Genomic DNA, 14469 nt, shown 5'->3' with positions numbered 1-14469 from the left:
CAGCGCGGAATTGATATTCAACTCGCGATGGCTTATTAACGATCGATCCAATGTCTCATTATAATTTATGATGGTACCGGGACATTGGAACACGGGCGGCGGACGCCCTTGCGTACAATGTAACGGCGTAATTTCTGCGAACGGGAAATCGCGCTCTCGGGGCACTCGAGGAGAGGCCCATAAATTATTGCCACGCGTTCCTCCAATCGCTGCACCCGCGGCACCCACGATGAAAAATCTCGCGGCCAATGGCGGGAGAGAGAATGCCCGGTGGATTATTGCTTGCACGCGTATAACTGCCGCCTCCAGTCGCGCAACGTGCACGGTAGAAGGATTTTTATTTTAGGGCCGCAGTTTTGCCGCCGTCGCGATTTTCTGCATGCGCATACCTTTACGACCCCGCGCGCGCGTTCACCGTTTCGCGCAAATATCGAGAACGATATTTGCGAACGCGTGTTTTACGATTCGGTAACCTCGTATATTTCTAGGCATGCACATGCCTTTTAAATATAATAACACCTTTGCCTAGAGCTCTCTCGTCGGTGTACCCTGTAAATCTCGCTGCCGGTCTCGACGGTGGTGATAAATAACGCGCGCCGATTACGCTATTGAGACTTGACATTAAAAACGCTGGGGTTTTAATTAAATGTTTACTCGCGTTTCGTTGCAGGGAATAGTAATCTCGCGCGGATGAACGCGCCTATGAATTATAGGAGAAAGGTTAAATTTTTTCTTTTTTTTTTAAATGTCTTAAAAGTAGACGAAATAAGAAGTATAGCATAAAGTATGTGAAATTGAACATGAAACACGAAACAATAACACGAACAAAATTCCCTCAAATTTCATCTCTTCGGAATTTCGATCGAAATTCTCTGCTGACGCAATTTTACCGCGTGACATGGCCTTTCGACACATCCTTCTCTTTCAAGAGTCTTATAAACAATCCTAAGAACTCACTTCGAGATGACACGCTGGTCGCCTAGTGGTGATTATCTAAATTACCGATGAGGTCGCGTGTACGCAAACGAAATATGCATACGAGAGATCGATCGTCATCGATTTTTCGGACTGCAGGGTGACTCGTGACAGGAAGAGAGAATAGGATCCGGAGCGGGCACCAGCACACGACCCACGTGGCGCACGCGGAGACATAAACACGTCGGCCGATAAGCCGCGTCCTCACGATACCGGTCTTCTCGGGGTTCCTCGAATGTTATCGGTATACACCCGGGGTATATCGTAGATATAGGTATACGTATATCGGCGCGGGGCCTCTCGAGTGCATTCCAGGAGGCATGAGATACGAAGCGGAGAACTAGTCGGCCGCGGCCCCCGGTGGGTCCGACCGCCGGTATGTAGCGTCATCGCCAATGCGTTATGGGACTCTAATTGAGCCACAAATTATTTTCCGCCGCTTCCACGTGGGAGGGACGATATTTCCTCCTCCGTTGGGATACACCGTGACGGCGAAGATAACACCGGGATAGGAGAGGAAAAACGTAAATGTTATTTTATCGCTACTTCGAAAGTTTTAAGTAACTTTTGAAATTAGATGTCATTAGTGTAATTGGTATTATCAGCACGGTATCAGTGTAATTAATATGATTGTAATTAATTACACTAATACACGTGACGTAATGCACCTCTAGCAATTATATGATTAGCTTTTTCTGAAATTTACTAGATATTTTGGTCGTATAAATAGCGGAAAAGAAGAATCTTATTAATAATTAATTATTACTAATCGATACAAAGTAATAAATATTTTTAGATAAGAAATACATCTGCATGGTCAATTCGAAACACCAAAAAAAAAAAAGAAAGAATTAAAATGTACATAAATTACATTTACTTAAAAGTGATGGAATTCGGAGAATGTAAAGAAACCATAAAAATGTCGTCCTTAATTTTACCATCACCTGCTGATTTTATAATGGAATGATCCGTACTTTCGTCCGACGATCAATGTACAAATCTTTTGTATACGCCTGATGCAATACTCGTAAACGTAGAACGAGTTTGCACTCCAAGTGCCGTAGCTCACGCGGCTTTTACGCGGCGCGGACAGCCGCGGCGGTAAATCTTTATTCACCGGGGATTGATAATGATCGGGACGGGCAGTGGCGAAGTGTCAGACTTGTCATTAGTTAAAAATTACAAAGACGAACGATGATTGCCCGGGACTGAAGCAAACGGGATTACGAAAGCATGCCCTCGGCCCGCCGAAATATATCCGGGATTATCTCGTCGTACTCTCTCTCTCTCTCTCTCTCTCTCTCTCGAGGAGAGAGAGAGAGAGAGAGAGAGAGAGACCCCGAGGAACGGCCGGGCTAATTTCGACTCTCGCGAAAGTGCCTCACTCGCGCTCGGGCACGTTCCCCCGCGGCCGTTTTCATTATCGCAAGGGGAAGGGAGAGAAGAATCCGCGGGCGCTAATTGACGTTTTCTTGGCCCGGGCGCGCAATCGCGAGGCTTAACTTAACGTTTCTTTAAGAGCGTCGCCGTGAAATCTCGCGTTTGTGTGCGAGAGATAATTTTTGTCATGCATTAGTATACAGTTTATTACACGTGCCGGTTATTTATCCAATATCTTAATACAATGCTAATAACTGGACCCTCTCTCATTGGCGTTCGCCGCGTATACGATCGCACAATTTGGCCGCGGTGGGGTAATAATCGTTCGGTATTTCGATTTTAGCGAGCAATTAACGTTAAGTGTCATTAAGTTATGCCGCAATGTCCGCAGCCGCGCCACCGGCTACATCTCTATACGATTAAAATCGCGTGCTGTGCTAGTGAGAGAGAAAAAGAGAGAGAGAGAGAGAGAGAGAGAGAGAGAGAGAGAGAATTCTTCCCGGTTCGGCTGATGCAAGAATACGATAAGGATCGCGGAGAGCGCGATGTGTGGTCTCGCGTGTGTGAATATCCGTTTAATCCCAGTGCGCGGTCTTCTGCCCAATACGAGTTCCACGTATATGGGAGGCGCCGCCGCTTAGTTAACCGTTCACCCGGAGGAACGATGGCTTAATTAAACGTCGGCGATGTGCCAGCTATATCGCGTCGTCTCGTTCACATAGGCCTCGCCGAGAAGCTTTCGTTTGACCCTTCGATAGCGTTCCGTAATTATGAAAGATAAGTGTCGTCGATAATAACGCAACTCTCTCTATTACTGTAAATTAGAATCTGATTTGTGATAATACGACTTTTTTTCGCTTAAATTTATCTGCGGAATTCATTTGCGATACATTTGTATCTCTTTTTGGATCGTTCCGTATTTTCTTATCAATAACATTTTTTTTCGCGGGTATAATAAACAATCATAAATATTACATCTTATCGCACGTCGAGGATTTTTCTGTTCCGAAAAAAAAAAAAGAGATTTAGGTTTATTCCGATAAATGAAGCAAGCAAGCAGGTTCCGCATGCTTTCTGTGTGGTGACGAGTTATACGGCGCAATTAAATCGAAAGTGTGGTATACCGCGAGAAAGAGGCACGCTCGTATTAACAAGCAGCAAGCGGCGGCGGCGGCGGCGGCGGCAACGGCGGCGCCGTGAGGCCTGTTTTGCATAAAAATTATAAGCCGAATTAATGTTTTCACCTTCACGTAAGCTCACACGTATATACTGCGCTCGCTCACGCGTGTGCCGCGGATTCGGGCGATGCGTGACTAACGGCGTGCTTTATTGCACGTTCGTACCAATCTCCGACACCCTGTGTCCGGTATTTTCTCACGCGGCGCGATCCCTCGCCGCGATATTATTATTGATGCAATTCTAATCGGACAATTCGCGAAACGTACATGTATTATAAAATCACGCGCATTAGTCTCTGTCAGATATGACAGAGTTGTTTACATCGCGCCGCGTCAAAATGGCACGCTCGTAGCGCGCTAAGACATGCGGTACCTGTTGCGCTAGAAATAATTTATTCGATCGCTATCAAACGCAAATGTAAATGCACCGATTTTTACGATGTCAGATAAAAATTTAATTCTTTACATTAGGTGCAATTAATCGTAGCGACGAGCACGAAGTTTCCCCAGATATTAACGCGTTTATATTTTTAATTTGTATAAATTCGACGAAGAAAAATTAATATGTTAGACATGCGAAAAAACAATTTAAGCATTCTCATGATTTTCGTTGCAGGTGGTTTGGCTGACCGCAGTCTTGTGCCCGCGGCTTACTGCCGCCAACAATCTGACTTTATCTTTCTCCTCTCAAACGCCCAGGGAACATCCTTTCAGAGAACATATCTCTAGCTTGTGAGTAAAAATTTTCGGACAAGAGATGTGACAGAAGAATAAAGTGAGAAAATGTCGTTATCAAGTTTGCTTGATTCAATTCGAGTGTCAATTAAAAATGAATCTTTAACATTTTGAATTCAAGGCCCTGTATTAAAATGTACATTTACCTATTTGTACTACGTTGTTTTCGATAATCATGGCTCATTTAACAATATTTACGAATGATTTATTGAAACGCGGTGCACATTACATTTGGATATTCATTCTATCAATCGCGCGAAGTTCGCTATCTTAATTATTATAGCTGGTGTGCATAAAATGCTAATAATATATACGAAACGAAGTAAAATATCATGTTCCGCGGAACTTTTTTTAACCGCTACAACATTCTACCGCGTAATTTAGATACGAGCTATTAGCGCGCCTGACATGGGAGGAATATCGGCGTTTCCTTCGGTGGTAAGTTGAATCCGATTTAAATTCAACACACTGCGCGACGTAGCTGAAGCGTATGCTTTTATTATTATTTTTTTTTTTTTACATACATTTCCCATTAAGTCGCCTGTTAACATGATCGTATACGCGTGATTGAATCGACGATTAGAATTTAATCCGAAAGTTCCGTGAATAACATCTGCCTGCACTCTCGGAGGAACATGAGTCGAGTGAAAATCCGTTTGATTATTTAGGAAATTGGTGTGGATTAAAAACAAGAATCGATTAAGCACGAGAAAACGCTGTTCGCAATTCGCAGGGCAAAGGAGGAGTCGAACAAGTGGCTGCATCACATGCAGATGATCCTGCGTGAGGAAAAAGGGAACGAGGACGGCCTGGTCGAGTGCTGTCCTACGAAAGAGGAAATGGTGGAACCACTCGGCGGTATAAATCAAAAACAACAATTAGTCACGCTCTATCGGCACGGCGAGAACCGCCAGAGGTTCTTCGAGTACTCCTGCAAAGAAGAAGTCGTCGACCAGCCGTGCAGATTCGTCGACCGGAAGTTATACAGCCAGTCCAGATGCGTGCAAAAATACTCGTACACGTACGCCATCATCGAAACTACTGAATCAGAAGTACGGTTGCGAAACTTCAAAAATTCTCTCATAATTCCATTATTTAGTATTAAAAAAAAAAAGATTATGTATTCTTTCGATTCTACCTTCAGCGAATACGAAATTTATTTAGAAAAACTTAATTGGAAAATTTTGAAATTTTGTCTATAATCGAAGCAAAATTATCAAGGAATATTAATTATTGTAACTAATTCTCAGATGGAGGAACACCATCCAAAGGAGGAACACAGAAGGCACAAGGAACACTCCTCCCGCAAGGAACGTCTCCTCCGCAAGGAACATCCCCCCCGCAAGGAACATATCCTTCCCAAAGAAAATTTTCTCACGTTATCCGGTAATAGCACCTTGAGCGGATCCGGATGGTCGTTGGACTACATCAAAGTACGAAGTGGCTGCAGCTGCGAGCTCATACCGAAGCCGAAGAAGAAGAAGAAAGTGGCGACGAAGGCGAGGAAAGTGAAGAGCAAATTGCATCATCCGAGGGACCAAGAGACGGACTTTGAGACGTGAAAGTGTCGATTCGCGTCCTAATGACAGTACATTGTGCAGTAATTGTGTTGCGACTTGACAGGAGAATGTGCGTGCGAATGTGAGACTATACCTACGTGCGACATGTGGGGACGTGAAAAGTATTACTAATCGTCGGACGCAATGAAAACGTTACCAACGATCGTATCATCGATTTTTCTGATGACAATTACGTAACAATAATTTATTAGACATTACCGCGGACGTAGAATACGTTATTTTGTGAATGGCGCGTTGATACGCTTTTGTATTTCTTGGTGCTTCTTTTACAAATAACTGTCTTAGCGTATTTTAAACATCCTTTCCTATTTATTACCAATTACTACGATAAGAAATTTTTGCTAATTAAACGTAGGTATGATTTTGTCTAATTTCATTAAATTATTTTACCGAGTTTGGAGTGACGATCTTACAATAGCAAAAAAAACCGATTGCTAATGAATAAGTAAATTGAGAACTTTTATGACAATTGACTGATATCGGGGAACAATATTTCAAGTTAATAATATATATATTGAGATAATTTCATTGATTCTTAATAAAATAGACATGTGTCTCGATGCGTATTAATTTAATGCTTTAGCTTAATTAAATCTAATTTTCATCTTACCGGCGGCCAGTTTTCATTCTGTACTTTTACGTGTATATTATAAATTTGTATGTACCCGGTAGCTTGTGAGAATTCTAATAAGGTATATGATATTTCGATTAATTACAATCTAACTCATTGCATCTATATCTAGATCTGCGAGGCACGTTGTCCTTTCAATAACGAGAATGCGAATCATTACTAAAATTTATTTAAATAAAACTGGTGTCAAGTTAATTTTATTTAAACTAATTTTTGGCTTAGGAAACATTGACTTACAGAATAAAACGTGCCAACAGCCATGACAATTATTAATAAATCTGATTATCATAAGAAATGCGGAAAAATATGTAAAACCGTTAGATTAAGTCTTTTTCACTGCGCGAATTTTCATTTTTTCACGTCAATACAATGCGTATAAATGAAAACTATGTTATATTAATGGCTAAAAAATATTTCTCCTCTCTTCTCTCTTAATTTCTTGCACATTGATGCAAAGATTGATTTCAATCTTTGCATTACTTTGTGATGTGCGATGCAGATTTGTAGAGTTATATTTTTAATTTATATATGTACTCGCAAAATAACTCTATATTAGCGCGTTAATTCTGAGAAATCTTTAATGCACAGCTGTACATATTTCCGCGGGAAATAAGGAATTTGCTGTTTTATGTCACAATGTCTATGTATGTTTCATAATATTAACATGCTTTTTTTAATTACTTTTGACATATACTTCTTCACTATAACTGCCGTATTAATAGTTTGAAATGACTTCCAGATAATATTTGTTGTATCATACATAACACCGTAAACATGCGGACATGTTTTCTGTATCGCCGTGTAAACATTGTACATAAACGTCATTAATACACTTGTTATAAAATCTGATTCAATAATTCTATTAATTTTTTCCTAGAATATATAGAATTCCCTTCAAGTAAAAACGAAACATACAGACATAACTTTTAAATAAATTTTTTGTTGGATACACACCTGAAGATGAGATGTTTTCTCAATGCCATGTCAACGAGGAACAGCTGTGATCACAGATTTTTTAGCATAATAGACGCGCGCCAAAGGACTTTACTATTAAAGAGATTTCTAATCAAGTATAAAGTTTCAACTACCCGACTCTGCCATTCTGATACTTTTCGCAGAACTCTTGGTAAATCTCTTTTTTTTTTTTCGCGATATACTTAACAACTTGAAGTAATTCTGATATAATAAGATTCTTATAGTTGTACGTAGCAATCACATTCGATTCTTATAGTTGTACGTAGCAATCACCGATTCTATGTTTTTTAATTAAAAGAACTATTATTTTATTCCATATTCTAATTAATATGCATGCATAATCTTATAAATTTGATAATATAAAATAATGCAAATATTTTTTAATTACATATCAATTATATTAGCTACAGTAATACGCGTTTCTAAATCTACAAAGCAGTTATTGTACAATTGTTATATTACTATTGTTACGTAATACGAGTAATACCAGTACGGTTGCACGGAGGTCTAATTGTACAAAACTGTCGTACGGAATTAACAAAATCATGACATCGTTCGTGAGCGTCATCCCGTGACGGATAATGACGCTACACTCGTATGGAGTTTACTTGACGAATCCGTCGTATATTCGCGTTATTGATGAAAACACAGTACTAATGGCAGGTCTTTCATTAGGCGCGCGTCTAAAACTTCGGTGCTGTAAGGTGCTTTCTAATTGAGTTAATCCGATGATCCAGAAGTATCAAAATCCACTGAAGGGACATCTCGGTAGATCTCGGACATACAAATTGAAGCACTCGACATGTCGGAATTCGCGACAGCCGCGAGTGATAACGATTGTACTACAGCATTCACATCACGAGCGGCACTTTACCGAGACCCTTCTGACGATTCGTCGCGCGAGAGTCACTTTTGGACAGTAACGATCACAAGAAATACAGAAAAACTCGAATACGATTCCGCGACCCGCCGCGATGCTCTCCATTACTATTTACTACCATTGCCAACTTTCTTTCCTCTATTGATATTGCGATTCTCCAAGTTTGCACTCGCAAGGGCGGAGCGCTGATTGGCTTTCGCATTCGCAGTAATGTGCAGTGTGCAACCAGTTGCAACTTTCGCGCGCGCACGGTGTGTGCAGATCAAGTGCAAAAGGCGCAATTCGAGCAAGCGGAAATTTAATATTACAAATCTTAGATACGAAATATTGCAATAAATAGTAAAGATGATACAAAAAATGCATTATAAGAGGTTTAATGGATTAAACAGCTGATTATTAAAGCGAGATATCCCATTGGTGTTATTCACGCCGACACGCGGATTTGTCCATTTCCCTCGCTCTAAAGTTCCTAGATTATAAATTTAGTGACTTTACTCTCGCTCGTATCACGTGCGCGGTGCGCCTCTCTGCTCTGCGCGGAGCGAACGGCTGGAGGAACGGGGGTGGGCTGGGGAGCGCGGCAGGATGTCGCTGTAGCGTGCAGTAGCGCGTCGTTGTGTGCATACATACATACATCTCGGCTCGGCGTATTCACGTATCTCGGTGAGAACCCGGCGCGGCTCAAAGACTCCCGGAGAGGATCACGGTTAGGGGGATAAGGTGAAACCGCGCCCGTCAAAGCGCTCGCCGCCGTTCGCGTTGGCGCGAGGCGACGCGATTAAATGAGACGGGGCAGTACTTGGACAAGTACTACGTCTGGTGCACGAACATGTCTACGGAGACCGCCCTGAACGACGTGTCGAACGTCGCGTCGAGGCTGCAAGGCATGCGGCTGGCGACGCACGCCGAGGACGAGATCGAGAACGCGACGGCTGGCGGTTCAACGGCTGGCGGCTTGACAGCGGCCAGTGGCAGCTCGGCCGACGGCGGTGGCGGCGGTGGCGGCAGCGGGCCGTCGTCGTCGTCGTCGTTGCGGGAGCCGCTCCGGAACATCACCCTCTCCCGGGCACGGCATGGGCTGAATTTCGTCGGCGACGAGGATCAGCCGCTCAGCTCCTCGTCCGTCGCGCGCAGCGAGGCCTCGTTCTCGAACAGCGATAAGTAAGCAATTTTCCGCGCCGAATGCCAAAGCGTTTTGCGTGGAGTGAGATAACGCGTATGAAACTAGCATTGTTTATCTAAATTACTCAGAATATTAACTTGAAGTAGAGACTGTCGATATTTGTTATCTGATATATAGGTAGTTGTACTTTTTTTTTTTTGGTACTTTCAGCCGACCACCTACTAATGCAGCGAATACATCGTATTTGGATGGACGAACGCAGAATAACGCTACTTTGGAGAACTCTACCATAACGCAGAATCAACCTGCAGTCATGTACAACTGGCAAGGTACAAAGGCAACGATGCGCGAAAGGATTGTATTCCTCTTTAACAATGAAATACTGTCGGACGTGACCTTTCTGGTGGGAAGAGGGGCGCAGCAGCAACGCATACCGGCTCACAAACTAGTCCTGTCCTCTGGGAGTGCTGTATTTGACGCAATGTTTAACGGAACGCTTGCGACAGCTTCTTCGGAAATAGAAGTACCTGATGTAGAGCCTGCTGCATTTTTGGCAGTGCTCCTTTTTCTATACACTGATGAGATACAGATAGATCCTGAAACTGTGATGACGACGCTGTATACTGCTAAGAAATACGCGGTGGCCGCTTTAGAAAAGCATTGCGTTGATTTTTTGAAAAATAATTTAACGAGCGACAACGCTTTTCTACTGTTAACGCAAGCCCGTCTATTTGACGAACCGCAGTTAGCCTCGGTATGTTTGGACACCATAGACAGATTCACAACTGAGGCCTTCAATGCAGATGGATTCACAGATATCGATATTGATACACTGATGATAGTCTTGGAGAGAGATACTCTTCGTGTTAGGGAATCTAAATTATTTCAAGCTGTTCTAAGGTACGTTGCGACGCTATGGAAAATGTATCGCTCATTTCGCATAATATTTACTTTTTTTTTTTTTTTTTTGATAGGTGGTCAGAAGCTGAATGTGTAAGGCAGCAATTACCAGTCACTCCAGAAAATCAACGTCTAGTTTTGGGCGATGCTTTGTCCTTGGTACGCTTTCCTCTTATGTCAAAAGAAGAATTTACGGCGGGTCCAGCGCAATCTGGAGTGTTAAATTATTCAGAGGTTAGTATTACAATGTTCTTTCGAGATACATGTCTTATGTTATGCTAATGTTACATTTAAGCTAAAAAGTTTACACTCTGAAAATTTACAATTAAATTTTTACAGGTTTTATCTTTATTCTCATATTTTATACTGAATCCCAAACCTTCGGTGGGGTTTCAAACGATGCCGCGGTGCTGTATGACTGGCAAGGAACAGACTGTGTGCAGATTTCAACATACAAAGAGTAGATGGGGATATTTTGGAACTAGTGATCGTATTCGGTAAAATATAATCAATATTGTGCGCGTATGACTAACGATGGAAATTCGAGATGCCTGATGTCATGAAGTATTTTAATTTTTGCAGATTTAGTGTGGATAGACGTATCTTTCTGCTTGGTTACGGAGTTTACGGTAGCACGCAAGAACCAGCGATATATGAAGTAACAGTCGAATTAATTCACACTGCGTCAGGAAAAGTGATAGCTACAAATGCAACAAGTTTTAGCTGTGATGGATCAAAGTACACATACCGTCTAATGTTTAAAGAATTAGCGGAAATCTTACCAAATACAATTTATACAGCATCAGCAACTTTCAAGGTTGTTATGTTATATTCTATTGATTTATTATTTAATTATTGTCTCTTATGCGTATATATATATATATATATATATGTATATATATATATATATATATATATATATAGTGTGGGATCTGTAAAAATTAATTACTTATTTATTTTTCAGGGGCCATATTCATACTATGGCACAAAAGGAATGAAAACAATGCTGGTGGATTGTGATTCAGGAAACGGAAAAGTGAAATTCAAATTTAGTAATGAATTGGGAGATAATAATGGTACATCTACTGAAGAAGGTCAAATACCCGAGCTTATCTTTTACACGTAATGTCATTCGCGTATGATACTTGCTTGACTGAATATCAGATAAATTATGTAAAAAAAGTATGCCGGATTTTGTCAATTATATACATATATATATCTTGTGATCGTTTAAAGCAGTGATTTGATTCAAGTGATCTATGGGCATGCCAAAGGAGTTAACCCAAGATTTTTTCATAATTTTAATAATGTGCCTCTTGGTTTCATTGAATACGTTTGATGGATTCAATGTTTAGAGAGAGATACGCAAATCTTGTAATAATGTATTTGCAGTATGTCAACAATGCTGTTGTATGCATTTTGATCTTTCAGCAAATATTACGGAGGGAGAGAGAGAGAGAGGGAATATATTCGTCTTTTAGATTTAAAATATTAAATTAAGATTGTTTGAATATATCAACTGTAATTGATGCGTTAATTATTAATTAATTATATAAGTAAGATCGATGTTTAGAATTGGAGATGTATATCTATTTTTCTATCGTTTTAATTGAGATCCGTGCGAACCAAAAATATAGTTGTATAACAATGTTCGAAAAAAGAAATCACGAAAATAAGTACAAGAAAGAGGTTGATCCTACCGCATGTTCTAATTTCGCCTAAACATTTCTCGTTCGGAATATGAAGATATATCGATATAATTTGAAATTGTAAGTAGTTAAATATATAGCACTTCTCAATGCAAAAGTAATTAACGCAATAAAAGCCTAAAGCATGTGAAGTATTTTTTAGTAAAAATTAGTATTTTGGTAGTCACAGCAAGGCAATGCAAGCAATGTAGAATCTAACAGGATCTTGTTATTGTAACTAAATACGAAAAAATAGTCGAACGAAAGTAATATAAAACACCATTTTTTATTGTTCTCTAATAAAATACTTTTATCTATTTATATGTTTGATTTATTTATATTTTCAATTTAATGTATTTCCTTAACAATTTAAGAAAACACATTTGAAGTTTTGATTTTTATTAACGAATGGTGCTAGCTAATGAGATAACATTGTTGTCCTTAGCATTTTTTTTAGAGATATAAGCATATTTTGTAGACGTAAGTCCGATATTGTTTTTTTTCCTTGAAAAAGCGCATATACGATTTTATTTGTGATTATATTTAATTATAAATAGAAAAGATGTACATGTAATGTTAAATAATTAAATAGATTTATTCCGCAAAATATTTTTATAATATTAATACAGTCAGCCTCTTTGTGCCTTTTCCTATCTTAAAATTGCCGTATTACCTGCGTTGAAGTCGCTTTTCTCCAATGTTTAAAAATTCATATCTTCCAAAAAAATAAAGATATAGACTTCTTTCTGGGCTCATCTTAAAGATGAATTTTGTGGCTTTTTTTATCCTATCTTAAAATTGCCGTATTACCTGCGTTGAAGCCCCTTTTCTCCAATGTCTAAAAATTCATATCTTCCAGAAAAATAAAGATATAGACTTCTTTCTGGGCTCATCTTAAAAATGAATTTTGTGACTTTTTTTTATAAAATCGTGATTTTATTGTAAAATGACCGATTCAAAATGGCCGAACAAAACGTTTTTTTTTTAATTTTTTTTTCAAAATTGAACATATTTACTTCTTTTAAGTTTTTTTAAGAATCAAGGATTTGATTTCTTTATTTTTTAAATAAATTTTAATTTCGCGAATTCAATATGTCGAGTTGCACCAGGTATTCAAAGTCGACGAAATCGACTTCCCCAAATTGCGCTATGGGAAAGCGTATATAGTCTTTCAATTTCCTGATTTCATGCTATAATTTGGATATGTCTACCATTTCCATTATTTAAATAAAATTTGAAGAATTTAAATTGTTGCTTATTTCCTACGTATCGTGTGTAGATTCTACACTATCAATGTAACCAAGTATTTCACTATATATAAAATATTAAATATTAATTATTTTAAAATAATAATCTAATAATGTTGTCACAAATTGATCCAATAATTTAGATTTAAGACGAATATTATATAATTTTTTTTATAGATAAAATTTTGATAAATTAAATTAAATTTTATCGGATAAATCCTATATAGTCTCTAATTAATACAATAAATGCATGTGCCGTATTCTTTATAATTTAGAATATTTTATTCTTTGTTTAGAAATTGTATAGATTAACCTTAAAAAAATTTATTAAAAATTTAAATCTGCAAGATTACATTTCATTTTATATAACATGCATTATTGTTAAATTAGATCCATTTTTATTATTTTATATATACAACAATTTAAAAAATCCTTTTTTATTTTACAAAATTATTATGTATTATTAACTCCTAAAGTACCGTTCTTATATTTATTTAATTAAATTCGATTATATTCTTATTTTTAAAAAATAAAAAAGGAATTGCTTTTGCGGTCATATACGACAATCTCGATCTATGACATTTTGTTGGTGTTAATTTAAGAATATATGGATGAATATTTGCTCCAAACTAATGTTTGCTGGCTTAATTCTATCCATAAATGCGAACGGCAATCCGTCTCACCTATTAACCCGAGCGCGGCGGCAACGGTCGCGCTCAGCGCCCGCCGCCGTCGCCAGCGCCCAATCACGTGCTGCTTCCCCTCGAGCAGCGCGAAACGGCGTGCTCGAGCAAAACATGTTTTTCTCAAAAGCGAGCGATGACAAATCATGCCCTTCTACAAGGCTCCGACAATGATTACCTTATAAGGTAATCTTGCTCGTTGTTTGACAAAAGGATAGGGGGGAGCCTTCTAGAGGGGCATGTGTCGATAAAAAGCAGGAGCGAGAGGCGCGTCGCGTTAATTTTTCGTATTTTGCCTCCGAGAGACGTGTCCGCTCGCGCAGTACTTCGTGCTCCTCGATTTTCGGAAAGCGATACGGATTAATTCCTCGCCGTGCAAAGGCGAGCACTAAAGTGGTGACCCGACGACGTGATCGCGACGCGATTTCTTGTTTTTTTTTACAAAAACTTTGACCAATTCTTTCGTTTTAACGACGAATTGGAAGTGTTCGGTG

At 39.2% G+C, this 14469-nt stretch overlaps 2 protein-coding genes across 4 annotated transcripts in view; both read left to right on the top strand.

Moving 5' to 3' along the window:
• LOC105452952 overlaps positions 1–7328 on the top strand; it is an 81093-nt gene extending 73765 nt beyond the window's left edge. For all 3 annotated transcript variants that reach the window (XM_011694517.1, XM_011694515.1, XM_011694516.1), the window contains exons 3-5: positions 4150–4265; positions 5002–5320; positions 5519–7328. In XM_011694517.1, coding sequence (XP_011692819.1) covers positions 4150–4265; positions 5002–5320; positions 5519–5830 — 747 coding nt within the window. In that variant the 3' untranslated portion in view covers positions 5831–7328. The remainder of the gene's footprint in view (positions 1–4149; positions 4266–5001; positions 5321–5518) is intronic.
• Positions 7329–9163: 1835 nt separating this feature from the next.
• Positions 9164–12366, top strand: LOC105452953 (BTB/POZ domain-containing protein 1-like). Its single transcript, XM_011694518.1, has 6 exons — positions 9164–9495; positions 9668–10357; positions 10432–10591; positions 10697–10854; positions 10940–11174; positions 11322–12366. Exons 1-6 carry the CDS (start codon positions 9164–9166, stop codon positions 11481–11483), a joined length of 1737 nt encoding a protein of 578 aa, XP_011692820.1. The 3' UTR covers positions 11484–12366.
• Positions 12367–14469: the final 2103 nt, after the last annotated feature.

This window comes from Wasmannia auropunctata, unplaced genomic scaffold, assembly GCF_000956235.1.
Source record: "Wasmannia auropunctata unplaced genomic scaffold, wasmannia.A_1.0 LD336023.1, whole genome shotgun sequence".
NCBI lineage: Eukaryota > Metazoa > Arthropoda > Insecta > Hymenoptera > Formicidae > Wasmannia > Wasmannia auropunctata.
Note: the sequence above shows the minus strand (reverse complement) of the source record. Positions and strands in the feature narration are given on the sequence as shown.